This window comes from Calidris pugnax, unplaced genomic scaffold (assembly GCF_001431845.1).
Source record: "Calidris pugnax isolate Ruff unplaced genomic scaffold, ASM143184v1 scaffold47, whole genome shotgun sequence".
NCBI lineage: Eukaryota > Metazoa > Chordata > Aves > Charadriiformes > Scolopacidae > Calidris > Calidris pugnax.
Genome location: NW_015090809.1, coordinates 1,211,167 through 1,235,027, shown reverse-complemented (window position 1 = coordinate 1,235,027; position 23,861 = coordinate 1,211,167). Strand labels below are relative to the sequence as shown.

At 45.2% G+C, this 23,861-nt stretch overlaps 1 protein-coding gene across 1 annotated transcript in view; it reads right to left on the bottom strand.

Annotated features, from left to right (window-relative positions):
* Positions 1–256: 256 nt before the first annotated feature.
* The window catches only part of NOBOX (NOBOX oogenesis homeobox), a 48,544-nt gene continuing 24,939 nt past the window's right edge, over positions 257–23,861 (bottom strand). Inside the window, 9 exon segments of the mRNA XM_014938393.1 lie at positions 257–351; positions 930–1,280; positions 3,771–3,893; positions 3,980–4,194; positions 4,759–5,035; positions 12,246–12,379; positions 13,254–13,372; positions 13,902–14,008; positions 14,424–15,146. Coding sequence (XP_014793879.1) covers positions 257–351; positions 930–1,280; positions 3,771–3,893; positions 3,980–4,194; positions 4,759–5,035; positions 12,246–12,379; positions 13,254–13,372; positions 13,902–14,008; positions 14,424–15,146 — 2,144 coding nt within the window.

The following is a 23,861-nucleotide window of genomic DNA, read 5'->3' as shown; positions in this document are numbered from 1 at the left end:
TTCTTTCCTCAGCAGAAAATAATCATGGCAGAAAAAAAAAAATACAACCCAAAAAATGAAATAAAAAAGTGCTTCTGTTGCAAATAGTACTATTCTCATCTCTTTCTGTCTCTTCTTATTTTGCTTGAAATTACCCTGCTTCTTTCCTCAGCAGAAAATAATCATGGCAGAAAAAAAAAAATACAACCCAAAAAATGAAATAAAAAAGTGCTTCTGATTCAAATAGTACTATTCTCATCTCTCTTTCTGTCTCTTCTTATTTTGCAGAGTTTAAAATGGTAATGTTTCCTCTTCCTTTGTTTTTTTTTCCTCGCAGAGTGCAGCACAAGTCATTTGTTTCTTCTTTAATATCTGAAGAAAAACTGGATTTCATGTGAAAACGTTATCTTTCATGACGCAGAACAACTTGAATTTTTTCAAATGTCTTATCTCTCAAAATCAAACACACACACCCCCAAATAATATTTAAGACATATGACACCTTTCAACAAATCTAGAGTAAGATAATTTTGTTTCCAAAATATAAGACTGGAAACAGAAATCCAAACAGAAAGCTTGACCTTCCCCTTCCTCCTTTCTTGCTCAAGAACTTGCTGCCTTGAAGAGAGGTGTACATGCCTCTGGAAATCTTAGAAATAATCAGTCCTGTGTAGCCATTCAGCTCACAACAGATGATGTCTGACAGAGGACAGAACTTTGCCATCTATTTTAGTGACCTCTAAGTCCCCATTTCTAAAAATAGATGGATCTAAGAACTAGATACAGGATAATTGAACCTGTCTTGAACAGCAACCCAGAAAAAAAAATATAAAAAATTCCATTCCCATTCATGCCAGTTTTGATCCTGCATTCAGAGCTACTGCTGTCTTGGAACTCTTTCCTTATCTCCACACCTTCTTCAAAAAAGAAACAGCTGGCCTTTCAGTTACCAACGATAGTCTCTCCTTGCTTGCTGCTACTCTCTACTTCTTCTCTTTCAGCAAGCAACGTCAGCTCTGCTGGCTCTGTTTGGTGGCACTGGTATAAACTCTGGTCTGGTGGTGTCCTCCTCTTTGGTTTTCCAGTATGTGGCACGGATCCCAGTGTTGTTCCATGAGGCACTTGAAGAAAACATGGAGAGGAGGGCAGTCAAGGTGGCTGAGCGTAGGAAACCTGCTCTGGGAAGTACTGTCCTTCTGCTGTGCTAGAAAATGGCATTCCTGACTGCAACTGATTTGAGAATGGAGCTCCCGGCATATAGAAATCATTCCCAGGGACAGCTTGATAGGCAGAGGTGCCTGCTGAGGAAAAAGCAGGAAAGAAGAGACAGAATAATGAAAATAAGGAGGATTAAAACCACATAATGTAAAAATGCGTATGTTGTAGGAGGATTAAAACCACATAATGTAAAAATGTGTATGTTGTGCTTCAGAGAGCACGCTCAGTGCAAATACAGTATTACAGTTATGCCATTCAGGTCACTGCAACAGAGCAGACATCACACACATAGGAAGGTTAACTTTGTTGTTTACACTGCAGTGCATTTATGCAGAACATCATTATTAGGATGAAAAACTTCAGAAATTCATAGCATTGTTATCGTCTGAAAACCATGATGTTACTTCAGCATAAATTCTGAGTCCATGTAACGGTACTAGAGATGCACGCCCTCCCAATTTTTTTCCTCCATTCCAATTTTCCAAGTTAGCTCTGCAAAGCATAAGAGGGATGCTTTATCTTCACTTTTTTTTTTTATTAAAGCTGCAATCCAGGAAGCAGGAGTGGTTTTTTTAAGTAATATCTGCAATTCAGCTGAGTTGATGACTTGCTTAAATGCTGAAGTAAGAATTATCGTAGAATCATAGAATGGTCAGAGTTGGAAGGGACCTTCAAGGTCATCGAGGTCCAACCCCCCTGCCCTGGGCAGGGACACCTCCCACCAGACCAGGTTGCTCCAAGCCCCATCCAGCCTGGCCTTGAACCCCTCCAGGGATGGGGCAGCCACAACTTCCCTGGGCAACCTGTTCCAGTGCCTCACCACCCTCACAGGAAATAGTTTCTTCCTCATATCTAATCTAAATCTCCCCTCTTCCCATTTAAAACCGTTACCCCTTGTCCTGTCACTGCACTTCCTGACAAAGAGTCCCTCCCCAGCTCTCCTGTAGCTCCCTTCAGGTATTGGGAGGCTGCTCTAAGGTCTCCCCGGAGCCTTCTCTTCTCCAGGCTGAACAACCCCAGCTCCCTCAGCCTGTCCTCGTAGCAGAGGTGCTCCATCCCTCTGATCATCTTCATGGCCCTCCTCTGGACAGATTGGTTCCCTCCCTGCTGCACTTCTGGAAGTCCAGGCCCTGGTTGTCCACACTGCAATAGCCATAGGATCCTTGAACATAATTACGGAATAAGAGACTATCAACTCTGCCTCTGTGCCTTCAACAATCCTCCAACTTTATCAGTCCTAACAAACCTTGGACCTCTACACATCCCTTTATGCTCTCACGACATGCCCCACGGCATGCAACACACACTTCTGGCATCATGCTATAAAAACATTAATTTGGGGCACTGGGACACAGCCCTCTCATTAACTCTGGCACTTCAAACTGAAAAACCACAGAAAATAATAACTAAGAGGAGAACCAGGCCAACAGTGATGATAACACAGGTGCTGCCAACATATTCTGGAGAATGTTAGCCATGAAGTGTGAACATGAGCCTTCTTGCACCCATCAACCTGAGAGTCAGACTTCTCTCCCTGACAAGGTCCACAAAAACTGTACAAAAAGAGCAGCAATAACACAGGTGCTGCCAACATATTCTGGAGAATGTTAGCCATGAAGTGTGAACATGAGCCTTCTTGCACCCATCAACCTGAGAGTCAGACTTCTCTCCCTGACAAGGTCCACAAAAATGGTACAAAAAGAGCAGCAGCATCTGTGGCCTGAAAACTATTCTTTTATGTGGTCAGAGCCGAGATGTATTTTTTAGACTGAACATGATTTAACAAGCCTGGCAGTCCAAAGAACTAAACTGCAATAGTTTATCTTTTGGTTGTACTTGGGCTTGAACAACTTCAAAATGTAAAACCCTGACACAAAACAAGGAGACGAACAATGTCCTTTTTAACTAGTTACTTTTTTAAATTATGCTCAAGTGCTTTAATCTGAGCAGTATTACAAATTTCGTATCCGTAAAGTGCTTTAATCTGAGCAGTATTACAAATTCAAGTCAGAGGAAGAAGAAGAAAGAAGCCATATCCGTACTCTGTTGGCCTCTGACTCCCTTCTTCTGCCCTAAGACACATAACATTCCTTCAAAGTGGCTTCTGCAAAAGCCCAGCTGAGTTAGAAGCCTGTTTTTCTTGCTGTCCCCAACTATTCCATTTGCTGTGGTGCCTTTTTCATTTTGCACCCTTGACCCCCACCCATGTATACCGAAGGCAAGTTAGTTTGCACAGCAGGACACTCCCAAAAAAAGATAAGTTAGCTCTCCATTTCAGACAAAACCTTTCCACTACCTGACGTACTCACATGGAAACACTCCCTCCAACATCCAGTCTATGTAGTGAATTTTGATTCAAATTAAGGTGTCACTCAGCACTTTTTAAAAAAAGGCATACAAGGAATTAAAAAACCAACAACATGGGCAGCATATATATATATATTTGCACATGTATATGCACATTCCTTCTTTATGTCACAGTGACCAGGTTGAGCAGTGGTTTGACTGAATGTTTCAGGGTAGTGTTTAGGTACTCCCGAGAAGCGGGATGCCAAAATATTTTAGGATTTTACCCGAGTTTCCATTTGGCTGCTGTAAGGAGGGCTGCTCCTCCACGTGGTTTTGTACGTAGCTTTGTGTGGCTCCTGCTGCCCCACAGGTTATGACTCCGCTGTCACCAGGTAAGGCCAGGAAACCTGTGTGGGACTCCGTGGATGGCTTTGTGTGGCTCCTGCTGCCCCACAGGTTACGACTCCGCTGTCACCAGGTAAGGTGAGGAAACCTGTGTGGGACTCTGTGGATGATGTAGGAGCCAGGCTGAGACTGGAGAGCACGTTGCTGGCCAGGTGACCCGGCAGATGGTGGAACTGGGAGAGCTGGGGGTATTGGGGCAGCTGGTAAATTCCACCCAGGTTGCTGTAGGGAGAGTAAGGGGTCTCTAGGTCGCCTGCCAACTCCAGCTGCTCAGGGCAGTTGCAGGAGACCGGTGAACTCAAACTGCAGAGAGCAAGGAGAGAGGCAATTTGGAGATTAAAGCAGGGTCAACAGCTACAGCAACCTGTACAATAAACAACTGTCACATCCTCCCCTTGATGGCCGCTTCAACCCTGATGGGACTCCAACCCTTCCTCCCGAACACCAGGCACAGGAGGAGGCCAACAGAACCCCCTGGAGCCAAGTGCTTTCACAGGTTTCTTTGGCAACACACACTAGTGGGGATTACCTTTCCTTCAGCTCTTCCCACTCTCCAAAGCTCACCTACCTTCTCTCAAGGATTCCTTTTCACTGTGCTTCCAAACCCCACTTTCACATGACAGGGATGCAATTCTGAAAGCACTCCAATTAAAGGGATCACTTTTAGAAAAGACAGCAGGTGCCCTGTCCTACTACACACATCATACCCTTCTTCATACCCCATTTAAAGGGCATTCTCCCTCCCACATCTAACTCCTCATTTACTGTCCCACCTATTTCCACGTCCCACCTCCAGCCTCCCAAAGGCTTCTCCCCCGGGGTTCACTTTTTTCAATCTCCCTCAAAGACAATCCCATCTGTCCCTACCCTTGATGCTGGATGCTGTAAGTGAAGGCTTCCCTGGAGCTGTTTTCCTGGCTGGAGGAGCTGCATTGGCTGTTGGGAGGGTCCAGCATCAAGGGAACAATGTGGTTGTCGGGGTTGAGGAGCAGGCTGAGGGGGAGGCTGGCCCTGCAGATGGGTGGTGGGCTGGGAAAACCAGGGAAGCACTCTTCTCCAGTTCTGCTGGAACCAAAGCTGAGCTGTGGCAACGCCTTTGTCTCAACCGCTTCACAAGACGACGACGCTCCGGCCGCTGAAGAGACTGTGAATAGAAAGAGAGACTGTCACAGCTTGCTGTCACACCAAAAATTAAAAGGAGCAAGCAGAGGGAGTGACAGGAGTGGCAGAACAAAAAGAGCAAGATGCCGGTGAAAGGCTGGAGGTTGACTGATGGGAATAAAAGCAAACGAGTACCAGCAGCGCTGCTGGGAAGCCAAAGGGAGTAGCAGCAAGCTCTCTGGAACAGAGGATGATGTTTATTGGTAAAATAAAATTACCTTCGTGATTTTCAGTCTCTGCATACTGGATTTATTCAGCTCTCAAGCAGGCGGCCCAAATGAAGAAAAGTACTTCCTGGAAAAAAGCCAGGAACAATCCCCCAGCCATCTTCCATCTCTACTGTCCTCTGGGAAGAGTGTGCTGCACAGATTACCCTTTTGAAAAATTTAACTGTGGTTTGAAAGAAACAAAATCATCCCTTTAGAAATCCGCTGTCTAGGCCACTTTTCAACCAAATTTTCACTCCTGGTTTGGCCTCTGATGAGTCATGCCAAAAATAAAAAATAATGTAGAGATGTCAGCTGAAAGGTCTTGGGAAAAAGAAGCTGGGAGGCGGAAAAGGAAACCAACACCATTTGGTCTCTAGAATCTTGTTTTGTGACCTGTCTCCTCGGTCACTGCTGGAAAAGGAGAGGAACAGTTTCCTACAGAACAGCCTCTGTGGAAAGAGGACAATATAGGAAATGCAAAGGTCAGAATTATGTATGCTGGTGATCCGGAATAGCAAGTATACACCAAAGTTCAAGAAGCTTGCACGTGGTGCAACAGAACAAGATTCTCTCTTATTATGCCAAATATCAAATGTTTCCTCTCTTGAGAGGTGTAGCCACCGGGTGAGCATGACACAATTTGAAATGATTTTTCAAGTCTAGCTCGGCTGAACCAGGGCAAGGATGAGGCATACTTGTTCAGATAAAGTTGATCTACTCCCACACATTGTAAAGCGTTCGGGGAAAGACTGTAGCATGGACAGTTTACAGCTGTGCTTCACCCTTGCAGGCATAGAGAGCAACGTCAAATGCACTCCACCAGACAGGAATCAAAGGCCTTAAATTTAACACCTCAACATGAAGCTGCCACAGCAAGCAAGGGCTACTTTTACAGAGTTATGGTATGCGTGCCCAGAGCGCTGATAAGGAGATTCCATTTCAACACTTTGCAGCCCCATTTCTCAGATTCCCCGGTGTGCCATGCAGTTGTGCCTATCTTATTGCATCTGCCTACCTTCAATTTTTCTTCAGCTTCTGCAACTATGGAAAGATAGAACCCTGATGTTTCAATGAAAACTTGAATCGCCCTGAATTGGGGCTCATTTACAAAATCTAGGATGGCATTTCTAAAGCATTCATATGCCCAAGCAATTCATAGCGGTTTTTTGGGTTTTGTTTGGTTGTTTTTTTTGTTTTTTTTTTTACTATTTGAACATACTACTCCTACATGTCAAGCAGCATCTATGACGTACCTGTCACATTCCTCATTTTTGACACCGCACAGATCAACATTTAGTTTCCTTGCAAGTCAGAATGGCTTAGCCAGAAATGAAGCTGAAGATCTCTTCTGATTTTTTAAAACCTTAACGTGCCCTGGTTCTCCTAACCGTTCTGTCCCAGAATGCAGCAGTTCACACCAACACTATGATAAGGCAGCACAACTTACCTGAAAAACAATCCCTCTCCTGATGAAGCCACGGTTCAATAACGATAGTAGGATTAGCTATTCTGCAGATGGTTGCTCAGGATGAATACAACCACATTTAAATCCACTTTCACACCCACTAAGAATGAAGTTCTGTTTTTTGAAATATTTGCCACACTCAGTGCAGATAATCTTTGTGCATCATGGCAACAGAACCCACAGGCAACGAGGTTGTGAAAATGGCACATTCGGCCCCCAAAGAGCTGGTTCAGCCATTTCTAAAATTTCCTCTACTTCTCCATCCTTTCAAAGAAAGCCATTGAATTTGTATCTTCTGACTAAAGCCACAAATGCAGTAAGAATAAACAACTCCCAAAGAAGTCATATCTGCTAACCTTGATACTATATTTACAGAAGATTCCAGCATCTTCTTCAATGATGAATTCAGATCACTGGCTTGAGACAACACTTACATTTTGCAATTCTGTTGCTCTTCCTGACATTGACGTAGGGATAGATATCCTCAGAAGGCTCTCCAGTGAACATGGGGATGTAACAGTAGAATTTTTTTTTGCTTATCACTTCCACTATTTCTGGTTTTTCAGTCCACAAGACAGCCTTGGGAATTTTTGGAGGGCAATTTAATAACTTGCAGCTTCAGGTCTTTGGAATGGTCCTGGTGCTGCTCTTAAGAATGAATATTCTAAGTCTTTAGCTACACAACTGTCTTCCCCCCTGTTAGAGGGGGGAGACAACTTCTTCTTCACCCTAGCAGAGTTAAGAGACCCATTCTTTAATATAAATATTTTCCAGTGGATGGGACAGAGTATTAAATTAACAAAAATAGATGTGTATATTTCCTCTAGCAGAGTTAAGAGACCCATTCTTTAATATAAATATTTTCCAGTGGATGGGACAGAGTATTAAATTAACAGAAATATACACATCTATTTTTGTTGGTATGACTGTGATTTCAGTCTTTCACCAGTCTTGAAGGAGACCAAGACCTATGCTAGAGAAGCATCGATGAACTCATAGCAGGGCATGGTTTCAACTGTAGAAACATGGTTTTCAAATGTTTCAGGAAGCTGCTTTCACTGTTGTTAACAGACCAGATCACGTGTACGAGATTAATTACCTGAGTGACATCTATCTGCATGGGAGCCCTTCCTCTTGACATCAGCCCTACATGACTTTCTTAGTCAAGCGCATATTTTGTTGACTCCAAAAGGCCTTGGAATGAGATGCCTGCAATGATTCAGGCAGTTAGCATGATTCTAACTGTTTGACAAGCCCAGTGTTGGTCACGATGCAGCTGATGTCGTTTACAGGCTGAGCAACCAGTCGAACCTCAGATGGTCTACTTGCTAGGGCTGTTTTCTCAAGCATCAAATCAAGAGTTCAGCCAAAGGCTCTATTGCCAAGAGTCTCTACGTCACACACTATCCAATCCAGTTTCTTTTAATGAAACGTGCTTGCATAATTGCAGCATTTACTGGAACATTAAAGGCCATTACAAAGCCTTTCATTGATACATCCTTTTCTTGAAATTATGAGAAAGCATTTCTCTTGTAAATGACATCTTGAAAGTAGAGAAAATATTCATTGAACTTCAGAGCAACAGCATTCTTTATTTAATGGACTGAAAATCAGTAAACCAACTTCAGTCCGTAACTGCATTGCTTTGAGAAGTGTATCAGAAAGACCCTCTTCTGTTTTTTCAGTAGGCCAGAACCTACCACTTGTTTAAAAGGTACGACCCTTGCTTGCCATGTCAGCTACACATCAACCTCAAAGTAATTTGTTCAAAAGCCAGAGTCCTGTAAGTGAAGTCATTAGAGCTTGTCATTTATTTACTGTTCTTTGATAGATTATACCCAGCGTCACCCAATTGCTCCCAAGACTTCAATTACAATCCCATCTCTGCCACTGAATAATCATCCTGCTATTTGCAAAGAGCTACCAGCATAGGCTGGGCTCCTGACATGTGCCCTCAGCAAGACAGTCACGTGAAACAAAATTATTTCCTGCAAAGCCACTAATGGGGCAGAAAAATCTTCTCCCACAAACCAGAGCCATAGAAAGTAACTTTTCTTTCTAAAGGGTCAGCCCTAAAGAAAACATAAGTCAATGCGTTAAGTCAATGAATCACAAATATACATCCATAAGAAGTCTCAGAAAAACAAGAAGAACTCGTCAAATGTCAAAAAAACCCCTCCATTACTTTAAAGCAAGCTATCTAGCAAAAGCAGTAAAAAAACCCAGTTCTAAGATCAAAGCAAGCTCAAGATTGAATTTTTGAAGCAAAAAAGGCTCTTATGGCAAATAGTGTGGCTAGTACTAAATCAGAAGCCACAACTGCCAGCAAGGTAGAATACATCTCCAATACAACTCGCTGGCATTTTTAGTCAGCTTGTTTGGAGAACTGTACTGAACTGTGGGACAGAAAAAAAGAACCCACAAACCAACAGTCAGTCAGAACTACTGGCTAGAGCACGGAAAAACAATAGGAAAGACAGCACTGAACACTCTCCACAGGTGCCAGGTAATAGATCTTACCCTTCTCATGCACTTAAGTCATTTGCTTGTCCTGCTGAAAGGGGTTAAAGACACTGCTGCCACGGAAAGCACCTGAACGGCCACCCCAATAGGGCACAATCTCTGGGTACAGCCACACCATTATGCACAGGGAACAAATTATTTTGCTGAAACTTGTCATGAGCTGTTTTCACAAGGGCCACTTCTACCGAACAATTGTTTTTGCCTTTGTAAATTGATGACCTTTTCTGTAGGAATGTAATTTTTAGGATGCCCACCTTCCGTCAAATTTGATTAAACAAATTTGGAGGGCAGGGTGGGTTTCACAAACAAAGCGAGTGTGTGGCTCGTTGCACACACCATATTCCTCCCTTCCCCCAGGAAACCAGGTTAAAAACCAATCACCAAAGCTCACAGTTTGTGTGCACTAGCAAAGCATGCCTCTTTTCTGAAAAGTTATTTAGAAAAGGTACTTTTTTTTTTACCCCAAACAGATCTGTATCTGGAAAGTATTTATCCGTTTAGATGACACAAATAGATTTCATTACTTCTTGCCCAGCATGATTTAAAGAGAACAGGGGGAAGCTTGTTCCCACACACAGATGTATCAGAATGAAGTACGTTCTCAGCACAGATCTGTATCTGGAAAGTATTTATCCGTTTAGATGACACAAATAGATTTCATTACTTCTTGCCCAGCATGATTTAAAGAGAACAGGGGGAAGCTTGTTCCCACACACAGATGTATCAGAATGAAGTACATTCTCAGCTTTAGATGTGGTGTTGGGGGATATGGTGTAGGGGAGAACTTTGTAGAGGGGGGTTGATGGTTGGACTCGACGATTCCAAGGGTCTTTTCCAACCTGAATGATTCTATGATTCTATGATCCTTAACACTGAAGATACAGGCATTTCAGACAAGCAAAGGAAGCACGTGTTTCATAAAAGCTAGATGCATGCACAGCAAATGCAATAGGTGGCAGCCAGCAGCAAGTTCAAAGGATTCAAGGAGTGAAAACCCAGCTATATTTATTATCTCACATACTCAGTCCACTCTCAGGGCCATTCACTTGTCCTTTTTTCTTCCTTACATGTTGTACAAAGAATTCAGAGGGGACGTTTATTTCCTATCAGGGACATTGTTTGTGTTTTCCACATGGAGAACCACATCCCAGTGTGCAGATTCCCCAGAAAGAAATTGCTCAGTACAGACAGATGACAAGATCATATCCCTGAAAGAAGCTTTTTATTTCTAACAGACATAGTCGCTCTTGACCATATAGCCTGTCTGCAGATGTACTTTAGAAATCAGGAAAGTTCAGAATACAAGTGTAAAAATATGAGACTATTCGGTTTGTTTCCTTTAAATGAATTATTTTGCAAAATCTTGGTCTTTATCTAATTAAATACCGGACTCAACAGACTGCAGCACTTCATCATTCTGGAAAGTGGTGAATTATTCAAACACTTTGACTATATTTACCCTGCTGCAAGAAGTAGTGGAAAAACTGGAACTAACTGAATTACAGTCATATTTGTTAAAAAGCTTACAGGATTGACTAAAGTAGTCCTTGCCTTGAGACTATGACAGGCAAATTTAAATGACAGAAGTGCTAAATTAGAGTATCAAGAAAGTACCTCAATTAAGTACTTTCAGCATACATATTTATTTATTAGTATTCTAAGCTTATTGATACGACGTTTTAGTTGTTTTCTACAGTGCCAAAATACTTTTAAGGTATCAGCACCATTAAAAATACATTAGAGTCTTTGAGGCGTTGTTAGAAAATGACTTGCACAGAACTGCCATTAATATTGACAACAATTAGATAATCATTGTTATAATTATCTAATAATAAATTATAATTATTATTATCAAATATTGATAATAAATTAGAATGCAATGAAGGGGCAGAAATGATGGCATGAAATTCAAAAGTATGAATGACACTGAGAAGCAGGAAAATACAAGCAACACCACATGTCAGCACATCTATTGCTTGGGATATCCATCCCTAAGGAAGGGGTGAAGTCCTCATCACTTTGGAAATAATTTCAAGTTGTGCCAACTTGAAAACGTAAACATACATAGGAAATGCTTTAAGGAACATTCTTGGCTCTAGAGAATGCTCTGATGCACAGAATACACAGTTGGACAAATCCTCTCTCTTTGGTTGCCATCAATCTTTAAAGTCTAAATGAAGCTCAAGCAGAAAAACTGGTCAAACAGCACACCCCACTGACTTCCAACAACACTGCAACAACAATTAAATTAAGCTGTATGCTTAAGAACCCGATTAGTCTCACTCCCTCAAGGTCCTGCACAAAATGGAAAAATTGCACCATCTGGAAAAGTCAAGGAGCCTCCTTTGGAGATTGAAAGGTGTGGGAGTCCCTGAGACAGGCGCTACGAACCCAGGGGTTGACACAATGCACCTTCCTCACACAGCTTGCTTGACTGCAGGTGGTAGCCAGAACTTTATGGTCCAAACCAGAATATGGGATGTGCACCATCTGGAAAAGTCAAGGAGCCTCCTTTGGAGATTGAAAGGTGTGGGAGTCCCTGAGACAGGCGCTACGAACCCAGGGGTTGACACAATGCACCTTCCTCACACAGCTCGCTTGACTGCAGGTGGTAGCCAGAACTTTATGGTCCAAACTCAGAATATGGGAAGTGTGTATCTGCCACAAAGGGCATGACAACCAGGATAACACTTCCATCCCAGGAAGCAGGACCAGTGTCAAACAGCTATTACGAAAGAATGCCCCAATCATATATTTGAAGTCATATTCAGATTTCCATGCTGGCTTGTGCTAGGACATGAATGAGGACTGCAAGTTTGGCTCCACCATTAGCATGGAGGTAGCTACTGGTACATAACTGGTAGGTACTGGATTAGCAGAGAGCTGTTAAACCCGGTGTCACTTTTTGGACCGCTGGCATAGGGCTCTTTCCCAAAAGTGTTTGGGAACCCACCAGCACCACCAGCACAAAATCCTTTTGCCGATAAGGATCTCACCTGAGGAGGAGTCAGGTAGTGCAGGAAGTCCACTGAGCAGGCTGGAGTAGTTCCCAGCTGTAGTGTCTACACCCAGCATGGCAGACTGGTCATGAACAACGTCAGGCAATGGAGGCACGGGCAGAAGAGGTGGCCTGGAGGTATACATAAAGGGTATGAGGATGGACCAGAGGACAAGACAAAGCATTATGAATAAGTATACACTCTTCTGACTATCCTACAACAGGTAATTCCTAGATCACTAGCAGCTGGAAAGGGAAAGTGTTGGATGATTTACAAGTGCAAGGAGAAACAGTGCAAGAGATGCTGTGTCAACAGAACTGGGTGAAGCAGCAGGGACAGCACAATGAAATCAGAAAGGTGGTCTCCAATCTTTCACTTAATTTTTATAATTTCATTCTATGTGCTTCACAGAAAGACTCTCACTCTAGATTGCCATAAATACCTCCCCGTGGAGATTAATTTCTTCCCTCACTCACTCCCTCCCCCTTGAAAGACCACCTATCCTCTCATAAACTCCCCGCTTACCTATGAAAGTTACTACCTCATATTTCTTCAAAGAAGACCATGACTTCCTAAGACTGATCTAAGCAAGCAGCATTTCCATTGCCAAGTGAAAATCCATGGAAATGGAAAATGGTGGTGGGAGGAGGACTGGGATAAAACAATTCCCGAGTGCACACAAAGCGCCTGGACAACCCATTCACAGAAACTAAAAATGAAGGGGTTGAAGGCATGATTCCACAGACCCTTTTTGTCTTATCCTTTGCCCTCTACATGACTTCAGGCAATGCAACTTTAATAGTTTTATTTCAAAACAGTGCTACAGGTTAATCAAAAGCACTTTTTATAGGGTCCACTACAATTTTCCCAGAAATCTGACAGGCTGCCTTGGTCCAACTCAATGGGCAGCTCTCCATAGCTTAAAGGTAGATGGGAAACGGCAAATGAAAATAATTCATTAGGTGTCTATTGTGGATAAATGAGAAAATAGAGTAAGTCTCTCACCCATAACCATCTGACCTGAAGGGGACTGACAGAGCTGATGATGTTGGATATTTTTTGTCGCCTTTCACGCTCAACTTCTCCAATTTCCGCCACTTTGCCCTGCGATTCTGGAACCAGACCTGATAAATGGAAAGAAAGGATGCATTCAGAGAGGAAGCCATCTACACATGGGGACACAGGCAACGACTCAACAACGACTGCCTCCACAAATCACCAGCTGAGGTCAGAAACCTTTCTTCCAGAGAATCTGCAAGATTCTTTGCAAACAGAGAGGAGAATAGCAGCAGAAAGATACCCCCAAACACCAGTTTCCTTAGCTGCCCGTGATCTTCAAGATAAAAGAGATGAACTCCAGTCCCCTTAGCCTCTTTTACCTACCCGTTACGTGTCTCATCTTAGGAAAAGGTGGAGTACACAACCACAGACTCCACTGCCATTTTGAGTGGGGTAGTTGGTCTTGCAGCGTCCACCCCTGTGAGCCCTCTTCTTTCACTTGTCACCAGTGAAGGTGCAGTCTGTCCCATTACTCATGAGCTCCTCTTTCCTTCCTACTCAAGCTCCTCTTCCTCCTCCTCCCTCCCCGAGTCCCTCTTTGTCAATTTTCTGCAGAGAACCCACGCTCAGCACTGTTACCCACACGGGCGTTACCAAGACACGCTGTGGTGCCACACCAACCACGGCCGCGATCTCCCTCCTCTTCTCATTGTCGGGGTAGTGGTCTTCCTGGAACACCTTCTCCAACTCTTCTAGCTGCTCTAGAAGCGATGCGTGGGGGGTATGCGACAAGAAAAGAAAACAAACAAACAAAAAAAGCAAAGAAACAAGATAGTAAAAAAATATTCTGTTTTGATTTTCCCCTAAGAAATGCATGAACAGCATAAAAGTTTTGTGGTTGTGGGTTGTTTGGGGTTTTTTTTAGGTAAACCACAAAACTAAACAAAAATCTTCCTCCACACTAAAACAATAAGCATCCTCAGCGATGCTTCAAACATAAGGCACTCAGGAACATGTATTTGAAGCAGTCTTCACACATGTAGTAGTGAAGAATGCATTGCAATACCTGTTAGGGCAGTTCAGCACCTCCATGTTGCACCTTCAACGTGGTGAAGGAAACGTCAATGCCATTGGCACTACAACTGTCACTGTCTGCCAGTGTTCCCTGGTATCTACCTGCGCTATAGAAGGTGCGTGGCTTCTTCCTGACTGGTGGTAGAATCTGTGGATTCTCAAGTAACACTTTTTTCCCCTTGGTCCCATCACGGCTACTTCTGGATTCCAGAACTGGAGGTACTTTGTAGGACTGCTGAACCACAGAGCTGGCTGAAGCACATCTGGATGATCGGTGAGCAGCTGGGCAACACACACCCTGCCTGCAGAGGTCTCCAGGGATTCCGCTAGATGCTTTCTCAGCACACATTCCACTTTCGTCGTTTCCTTTTTTCTTTTTTGCCTCCTTTTCAATCCCATCAGAGAAACAGCTCTCGCGCTGTTCATGTGACCCTGACTGACCTTTGGGCTCCTGTGCAAATTCAACCACAGGAAGCGAGGTCACAGCCTTCTCGTCACCGAGGAAGTTTGGCAGCCACCCATGCACCGAGGCATGGTCAAGCTGGCTGTCAAGAACCACTGAGTCTTGGGAAGTCGACCCAGTTGGCTGCAGGGCGCAGTGTCTTCCGTCTTCCTCCACCTTCTTTACAGGGCTGATCCTATCTTCTTGTCCCGAGGTATCCTCAACTTCTTCATTTGTAGCTGTGCTTTGGGATGGGGATAGCACACCGCTCCTTGTGCCTTGCCCACTGGCACCATCAGCATCTACCACGAGGTGCTCGGCATCCAGCGACGTGTCCTCCTTGTCGGTGTCCAGCGACATGTCCTCCTTCTCGGCCTTGCATTCTACAAAGAACAAAGGAGAAACAACACTCCCCCACACCGCATGCACATTGTCTAAGGCAGATGTGCCTGGACGGCGTGAGAAGAAGGGTGGGCCTGGAATAGAAGCTTTGGTTATGGGAGAAGGGAAACGCTGCACAATGAAACCCACCAGTGAAAAGAACAAGGCAGCTCAAACTCAAGAGTGTCACCAGGACAGAGTGCTGCTAGGAAAGCAACAGCAAAGAACGTGATATGGTTGACGTGGAGGTATTCAAACGTTCTGAGATGAGAAAAGCCTCGTTTTTGAGGGTGAAGATGCCTGCAAAAACAGCCAACTTTAAACTATAGGAAGAATTGATTCATGACACAGAGAATAAAGGGGAGGTTGCGTATTACAAACACAGTATTGAGCAAACAGCACTGGGGATAACAAAGGTCTTCAGCATAAGGAACAGAACGAAAATCAATGACTTACCAAGACACTAAGTGTCATCTTAGTAAAATGAGCAAAAGCAAAATACAAGCAAAAATCTGGTCTACTGTGTCAGCAGTGATCGTCTGACAAATGGCATCACTTCTTGATACATAGAGGTTTCTGTTTCTATCACACTCGAGCTGACAAAAGCACAAATCCAATTAATTGGACAAACTTCTAATAACTGCCTTAAATTGGCTTTCTGCAGCTTCAGCCACAACACTTATGAATGACAGTCTTACAAGCGAGGTAATGAAACAGCTGGCTGAGGACAAAAATAGGGAAGAAGTCTGACCAACTTTAGTAAAAAGCACAAACTGCATTACAAATAAGAGAGACTGAATAGCGGAAGACAGGTGAGAAAGAATACAGCAAGAGATATATTTAAAATAGGCAACAGAACAATAAAAAAGCATTATGCTTTCCCAGCTGGCATATACATTTCCAAAAGAAGAAAAAAGAAAGTTTGATGATTGCCTCAGAATGCGTGAATCTGTGTGATTGCTGCTACTTAAAAAAAAAAAAAAAAACCAACAAAAAAAACCAAAACACCAAACACCCACCAAGCAAACACCCCAAAACCGCAAAACCAAACAAAAACCCCACAAAAAAAACAAACAAAAAACCAACCAAACAAACAAATAAACAACAACAACAAACAACCCCCCCAAAAACCCCAAAATTAAAAAAACACAAAACCCAAAAACCAACCAACGAAAAACCCTCAAAAGTTACTATTTCTCAAGAACAGAAAGTAGAATAATAAAACCAAAACCACGTTTTCTGCTTCTGTCCGGAAAGAGGAAAGTTTGAGCAGACTGTTGGCAGCATTTCAGTTGTTTGTGCCTACAGAGCGACACGGTTGTTTAATTTCTGAGGGAAAAGATCTAAAATAATTTCATTTCACTCTGTCCTACTTTTAATATATAGTAGCGCAATGCCAAACTAACAGACTTGCTTTAATGTTTCCTTCTTAAACGATCGTTAATCAAGAAGGAACCCCACACCACCAGTCAGATGGGAGGATCTTCATGGAAGCATGAGGGGATGCCAGGCTGCTTCCAAGACCTTCTAATTTGCTTTTTACAGGATTCAGACAACCAAATTAGTTGCAGGGGAATGAGGCAGAAGCAGGAAACTATGCGACTATAATGATCTATCTGATCTTGTTAAGCAGCAACTGTGTCCACTGCTGTTGAATGAGATGAAGTGTCCTGATGGGGAGGGTCAAGAACTGAGCGAGGCAGAATTTGGTTCTGTTCTACGTAATTCCTTTTTCCACCCTCCTCCACGTTGCCTCTGAGCTCATCTTGCTTATTATGTGAAAAAGCAAGCATTTTCACGCGTCATCCGTTCTGTCACCCACCCTCTGCCTCAAATCAGGAATAGCATTTTCAGCTTAGTGCTTTGATTTGAGAAGGTTTTTAAATTATTTTTTTATGCAAACACCAGTACGTGCTTACATCACAAAATACATTTCAAAGTCTTGTGTATGTACCTTGTATCCACAGCAAAGAAAGAGACATCCACCTGGGAGTTTGAGGTCACCTACAAGAATATTCCTCCGCTGTTGAATGAGATGAAGTGTCCTGATGGGGAGGGTCAAGAACTGAGCGAGGCAGAATTTGGTTCTCTTCTACGTAATTCCTTTTTCCACCCTCCTCCTCGTTGCCTCTGAGCTCATCTTGCTTATTATGTGAAAAAGCAAGCATTTTCACGCGTCATCCATTCTGTCACCCACCCTCTGCCTCAAATCAGGAATAGCATTTTCAGCTTAGTGCTTTGATTTGAGAAGGTTTTTAAATTATTTTTTTATGCAAACACCAGTACGTGCTTACATCACAAAATACATTTCAAAGTCTTGTGTATGTACCTTGTATCCACAGCAAAGAAAGAGACATTCACCTGGGAGTTTGAGGTCATCTACAGGAATATTCCTCCAAGGGAAAGTAAATTGCTGTCTCTATTTCTAAAACATATAGCAAAGGCCTGACAACAACTTGGGATTGCCAAAGAAAAGACCTGGAATGAAAATCAAGCTTGGAGAGAACGAGGGGCCTTCATGGTAACAAACAGGGACTCATCACACCGCTCCTTTCTTCCACGATTCATGTGACAAGAGGCCAGACTGAACGTCACTTTGTCCCATTTCTAAATAAACATAACCTGAAGCAGAAGGAACTTTGACTGTGAACATCATACATCTAGTGTCTCAAACACCTGAGCTGCAGAAGGTGCTCCAGCAGGAAGCAAAGTCCTCTTATCATAGAATGGTTTGGATTGGAAGGGACCTTGAAGATCATCCAGTTCCAACCCCCTGCCCTGGGCAGGGACACCTCCCACCCAGACCAGGTTGCTCCAAGCCCCATCCAGCCTGGCCTTGAACCCCTCCAGGGATGGGGCAGCCACGGCTTCTCTGGGCAACCTGTTCCAGTGCCTCACTCTTCTCACAACCACCTCCTTCTGTGTTTCTTTGAACAAGGTAAGCACTTGCACAGTCGAGGGCAAGATTTTTAAGGCTACTTTGGAGCATTTGGTTCAAAGCCAACCTGAACACACTCAAGGGGATACCTCAACATCAGCTTCACAGGTCCACCCACCCGAGCTCAGAGGGGGAAACGCAGACGGAGGGTGAAAGCACCAAGCACCAGGGGTCTCAAAACCCAGAGGCTGCAGGAACCCCCAGGGTGACCCCAGGGAAAGACCCCCTGCCCACAACGCTCCCCCCAGCTCGCCAGGGGCATTCACAAGCCCGGTGACATGAAGCCCGTCACCTCACCACCACCTACAGGAATATTCCTCCAAGGGAAAGTAAATTGCTGTCTCTATTTCTAAAACATATAGCAAAGGCCTGACAACAACTTGGGATTGCCAAAGAAAAGACCTGGAATGAAAATCAAGCTTGGAGAGAACGAGGGGCCTTCATGGTAACAAACAGGGACTCATCACACCGCTCCTTTCTTCCACGATTCATGTGACAAGAGGCCAGACTGAACGTCACTTTGTCCCATTTCTAAATAAACATAACCTGAAGCAGAAGGAACTTTGACTGTGAACATCATACATCTAGTGTCTCAAACACCTGAGCTACAGAAGGTGCTCCAGCAGGAAGCAAAGTCCTCTTATCATAGAATGGTTTGGATTGGAAGGGACCTTGAAGATCATCCAGTTCTAACCCCCCTGCCCTGGGCAGGGACACCTCCCACCAGACCAGGTTGCTCCAAGCCCCATCCAGCCTGGCCTTGAACCCCTCCAGGGATGGGGCAGCCACAGCTTCTCTGGGCAACCTGTTCCAGTGCCTCACTCTTCTCACAACCACCTCCTTCCATGTTTCTTTGAACAAGGTAAGTGCTTGCACAGGGGAGGGCAAGATTTCTAAGGCCACTTTGGAGCGTTTGGTTCAAAGCCAACCTGAACACACTCATGGGGACACCTGAACATCAGCTCCACAGGTCCACCCACCCGAGCTCAGAGGGGGAAACGCAGACGGAGGATGAAAGCACCAAGCACCGGGGGTCTCGAAACCCAGAGGCTGCAGGACCCCCCCAGGGTGACCCCAGGGGAAGACCCCCTGCTCACAACACTCCCCCCAGCTTGCCAGGGGCATTCACAAGCCCGGTGACATGAAGCCTGTCACCTCACCCCCCCCAAAAGCACTCCGGGCAAAAGAGCAGCTTCCCCTCAGGGTAAATGTGGGGCCACCAGCCCAAGGAGAGGAGGGGGAGGCAGGGGGTAAATGGCGGGTCCACCGCACCCATAACGGCCCGGAGGAGGCCACAAGGCGGTCACCTTCCACTGGGGCTGCTCATCAGGCTCCCCCCAGCTCTTACCCAGCCCTGTGGTGGCCCGTTGCTGCTCCTGCTCCTCTTCCTCCTCCTTCTTCTCCTTCTCCTCCTCCGCGCCCGCCCCGTCCATGCTGCCCCAGCGGCGGCTCCTCAGCCCCACCCGGCCCCGTTAATGACCCCCCCTCCCCGGCGGAGACCCCAGCTGGGACGGCGGCCGTCTGACCCCCCCCTCGGCTCATCAGGGCCACCTGGGTGGCCACCAACCCTCTTGGGAGGGGGGGGGGAGAGAGGGGCCGAGGCTACCTGGGCAACTTACCTCAGCCCCCCGGGCGGGCGGGGGGCGGCAGGGACGGGCTCCCCCCACCTGAACATCCCCACTGCATTCACAAATTGGAGCCAGAGTTCAAGGAAGAAAACTTAAAGCAGGGATTTTAATCTTAAATGAAAGATGTTTTCACTCTGGCTCCTATTCAGTAACATACTTAAACATGCACCTAACTTTAAACATTAAAACTCTATTGCGTACTGGAAGGCTAGATGTCAGATGTGTCATTGAAATTAACTTGCTGAGCTTAGGTCTATATTAAGATAGAAACCTCTAAAGCACCCCTCCTTATTAAAAATATATTTCTACCATGTTCCAGATACAACAGCAGACTGTATTTCTTAATAGCTACTTCACAATCCCAATCTTCCTAATGACACTGTAAACGACTGGTTATCACACCAGATTTAAAGCATGTATGTATAGAATGAAAGCCCCATTACAAAAACAGCTATCACAATTGGGCTCACAACTCTTGATTTATTATAGAAGAAAAGCAAATATATATGCATGTGTATGTACATGTATGTACATATTTAATTAATAAAACACAGGAGGTAAAATCCGGCACCAGGAAAATGAGTAATTGTCTTCCCATGGATTTCAGTAGGGTAGGATTTCTCCTTGCATTTCTAATCAGCAGTTTGATTGCTTACCTGTTTTCCCTCAAAATATGGTTTGAAGTGTATCCTGTTCCTTTTTTCCCCTACTTCTTGTTCTATAAAAATGAAAACACAAGAAACCGTGATTATAAAAACAAAACCTGCACATTTACAAAGGCACAATTTCTTCCCTTCATCTATGGAAAATGTGTCCTTAAGAGTTTTAAAACCACATTAGAATATTAGCTATAACAAAACTAGCTCTTTTGCATGAATCCTTAGAGGTACATATTGAACTTAAAGTAACTATAAAATAATTTACAAAAGTGATTTTGAAATAGTTAGGCCTCAAAAAAAAAAAAAAAACCAACAAAAAAAACCAAAACACCAAACACCCACCAAGCAAACACCCCAAAACCGCAAAACCAAACAAAAACCCCACAAAAAACCAAACAAAAAACCAACCAAACAAACAAATAAACAACAACAACAAACAACCCCCCCAAAAACCCCAAAATTAAAAAAACACAAAACCCAAAAACCAACCAACGAAAAACCCTCAAAAGTTACTATTTCTCAAGAACAGAAAGTAGAATAATAAAACCAAAACCACGTTTTCTGCTTCTGTCCGTAAAGAGGAAAGTTTGAGCAGACTGTTGGCAGCATTTCAGTTGTTTGTGCCTACAGAGCGACACGGTTGTTTAATTTCCGAGGGGAAAGATCTAAAATAATTTCATTTCACTCTGTCCTACTTTTAATATATAGTAGCGCAATGCCAAACTAACAGACTTGCTTTAATGTTTCCTTCTTAAACGATCGTTAATCAAGAAGGAACCCCACACCACCAGTCAGATGGGAGGATCTTCATGGAAGCATGAGGGGATGCCAGGCTGCTTCCAAGACCTTCTAATTTGCTTTTTACAGGATTCAGACAACCAAATTAGTTGCAGGGGAATGAGGCAGAAGCAGGAAACTATGCGACTATAATGATCTATCTGATCTTGTTAAGCAGCAACTGTGTCCACTGCTGTTGAATGAGATGAAGTGTCCTGATGGGGAGGGTCAAGAACTGAGCGAGGCAGAATTTGGTTCTCTTCTACGTAATTCCTTTTTCCACCCTCCTCCACGTTGCCTCTGAGCTCATCTTGCTTATTATGTGAAAAAGCAAGCATTTTCACGCGTCATCCGTTCTGTCACCCACCCTCTGCCTCAAATCAGGAATAGCATTTTCAGCTTAGTGCTTTGATTTGAGAAGGTTTTTAAATTATTTTTTTATGCAAACACCAGTACGTGCTTACATCACAAAATACATTTCAAAGTCTTGTGTATGTACCTTGTATCCACAGCAAAGAAAGAGACATTCACCTGGGAGTTTGAGGTCATCTACAGGAATATTCCTCCAAGGGAAAGTAAATTGCTGTCTCTATTTCTAAAACATATAGCAAAGGCCTGACAACAACTTGGGATTGCCAAAGAAAAGACCTGGAATGAAAATCAAGCTTGGAGAGAACGAGGGGCCTTCATGGTAACAAACAGGGACTCATCACACCGCTCCTTTCTTCCACGATTCATGTGACAAGAGGCCAGACTGAACGTCACTTTGTCCCATTTCTAAATAAACATAACCTGAAGCAGAAGGAACTTTGACTGTGAACATCATACATCTAGTGTCTCAAACACCTGAGCTACAGAAGGTGCTCCAGCAGGAAGCAAAGTCCTCTTATCATAGAATGGTTTGGATTGGAAGGGACCTTGAAGATCATCCAGTTCTAACCCCCCTGCCCTGGGCAGGGACACCTCCCACCAGACCAGGTTGCTCCAAGCCCCATCCAGCCTGGCCTTGAACCCCTCCAGGGATGGGGCAGCCACAGCTTCTCTGGGCAACCTGTTCCAGTGCCTCACTCTTCTCACAACCACCTCCTTCCATGTTTCTTTGAACAAGGTAAGTGCTTGCACAGGGGAGGGCAAGATTTCTAAGGCCACTTTGGAGCGTTTGGTTCAAAGCCAACCTGAACACACTCATGGGGACACCTGAACATCAGCTCCACAGGTCCACCCACCCGAGCTCAGAGGGGGAAACGCAGACGGAGGATGAAAGCACCAAGCACCGGGGGTCTCGAAACCCAGAGGCTGCAGGACCCCCCCAGGGTGACCCCAGGGGAAGACCCCCTGCTCACAACACTCCCCCCAGCTTGCCAGGGGCATTCACAAGCCCGGTGACATGAAGCCTGTCACCTCACCCCCCCCAAAAGCACTCCGGGCAAAAGAGCAGCTTCCCCTCAGGGTAAATGTGGGGCCACCAGCCCAAGGAGAGGAGGGGGAGGCAGGGGGTAAATGGCGGGTCCACCGCACCCATAACGGCCCGGAGGAGGCCACAAGGCGGTCACCTTCCACTGGGGCTGCTCATCAGGCTCCCCCCAGCTCTTACCCAGCCCTGTGGTGGCCCGTTGCTGCTCCTGCTCCTCTTCCTCCTCCTTCTTCTCCTTCTCCTCCTCCGCGCCCGCCCCGTCCATGCTGCCCCAGCGGCGGCTCCTCAGCCCCACCCGGCCCCGTTAATGACCCCCCCTCCCCGGCGGAGACCCCAGCTGGGACGGCGGCCGTCTGACCCCCCCCTCGGCTCATCAGGGCCACCTGGGTGGCCACCAACCCTCTTGGGAAGGGGGGGGAGAGAGGGGCCGAGGCTACCTGGGCAACTTACCTCAGCCCCCTGGGCGGGCGGGGGGCGGCAGGGACGGGCTCCCCCCAGCAGCCGCAGGTATCGGGGCCACAGACGGCCCTGCTGCCCCCCCTCCGTTCTGCCCCCCTCCTTTCTGCCCCCCTCAGGCGTCCCCGGCCGGGGGGAGGCATCTTCCGCGGATCACCGAGGGTGGGGGGAGGCGGCTTCTCCTCCCTCGGAGACTAAGGGGAGGGGTGGTTGTGGGGCAGAGGGTGGGGGTCGGAGTGGGGAGAAACTCAGCCCCCACACCGAGGGTATAGAAACGTCTGGGGGCACCCAAAAGACCCCTGAGTTCCTGTGGGGAGTGGGTTTAATAAGGCTAATAGCACGCCTTGGCAACCCAGGTGCTACAGAATTGGGGCACGTCATATGAACGAGATGAAACTCGTTATCTTTCAATTCATTTTTTTTTTTTATTTTTTTTTTTTCAAGTGCTCTGGCTGCAGTTCTTGGAACACTTCTTCTGGTTCTCCATCAGGGCACAAGAAATAAAGGGCACTTCATGACTTTTAGGAGCTGTGGTTTTGCATCCTTTCAGTTCTTAACAACTGTTAGGAAAAAAAAAAAAACCAACAAACAAAACCCAAACAAGGCTCCTAACGAAGCGGTACCAGTACCAGGCGGTTTGTGATCTCGCACCACTCCAGATGATGTCGTCTCCAGGGTGGGAGCAAACCCAGCCTGGCTTTTCTGACGTCCTTCTTTCCTGCAGCTGATGGAGAGACCCGTGCTGCAGCTTAGGTCCCCATGGTTCCAGAAACCAAGCCCCTCCAATCTTGCGTCCCAGAATCGCATGGGGTGGGAAGGGACCTCTGGGGATCACCTAGCGCAAA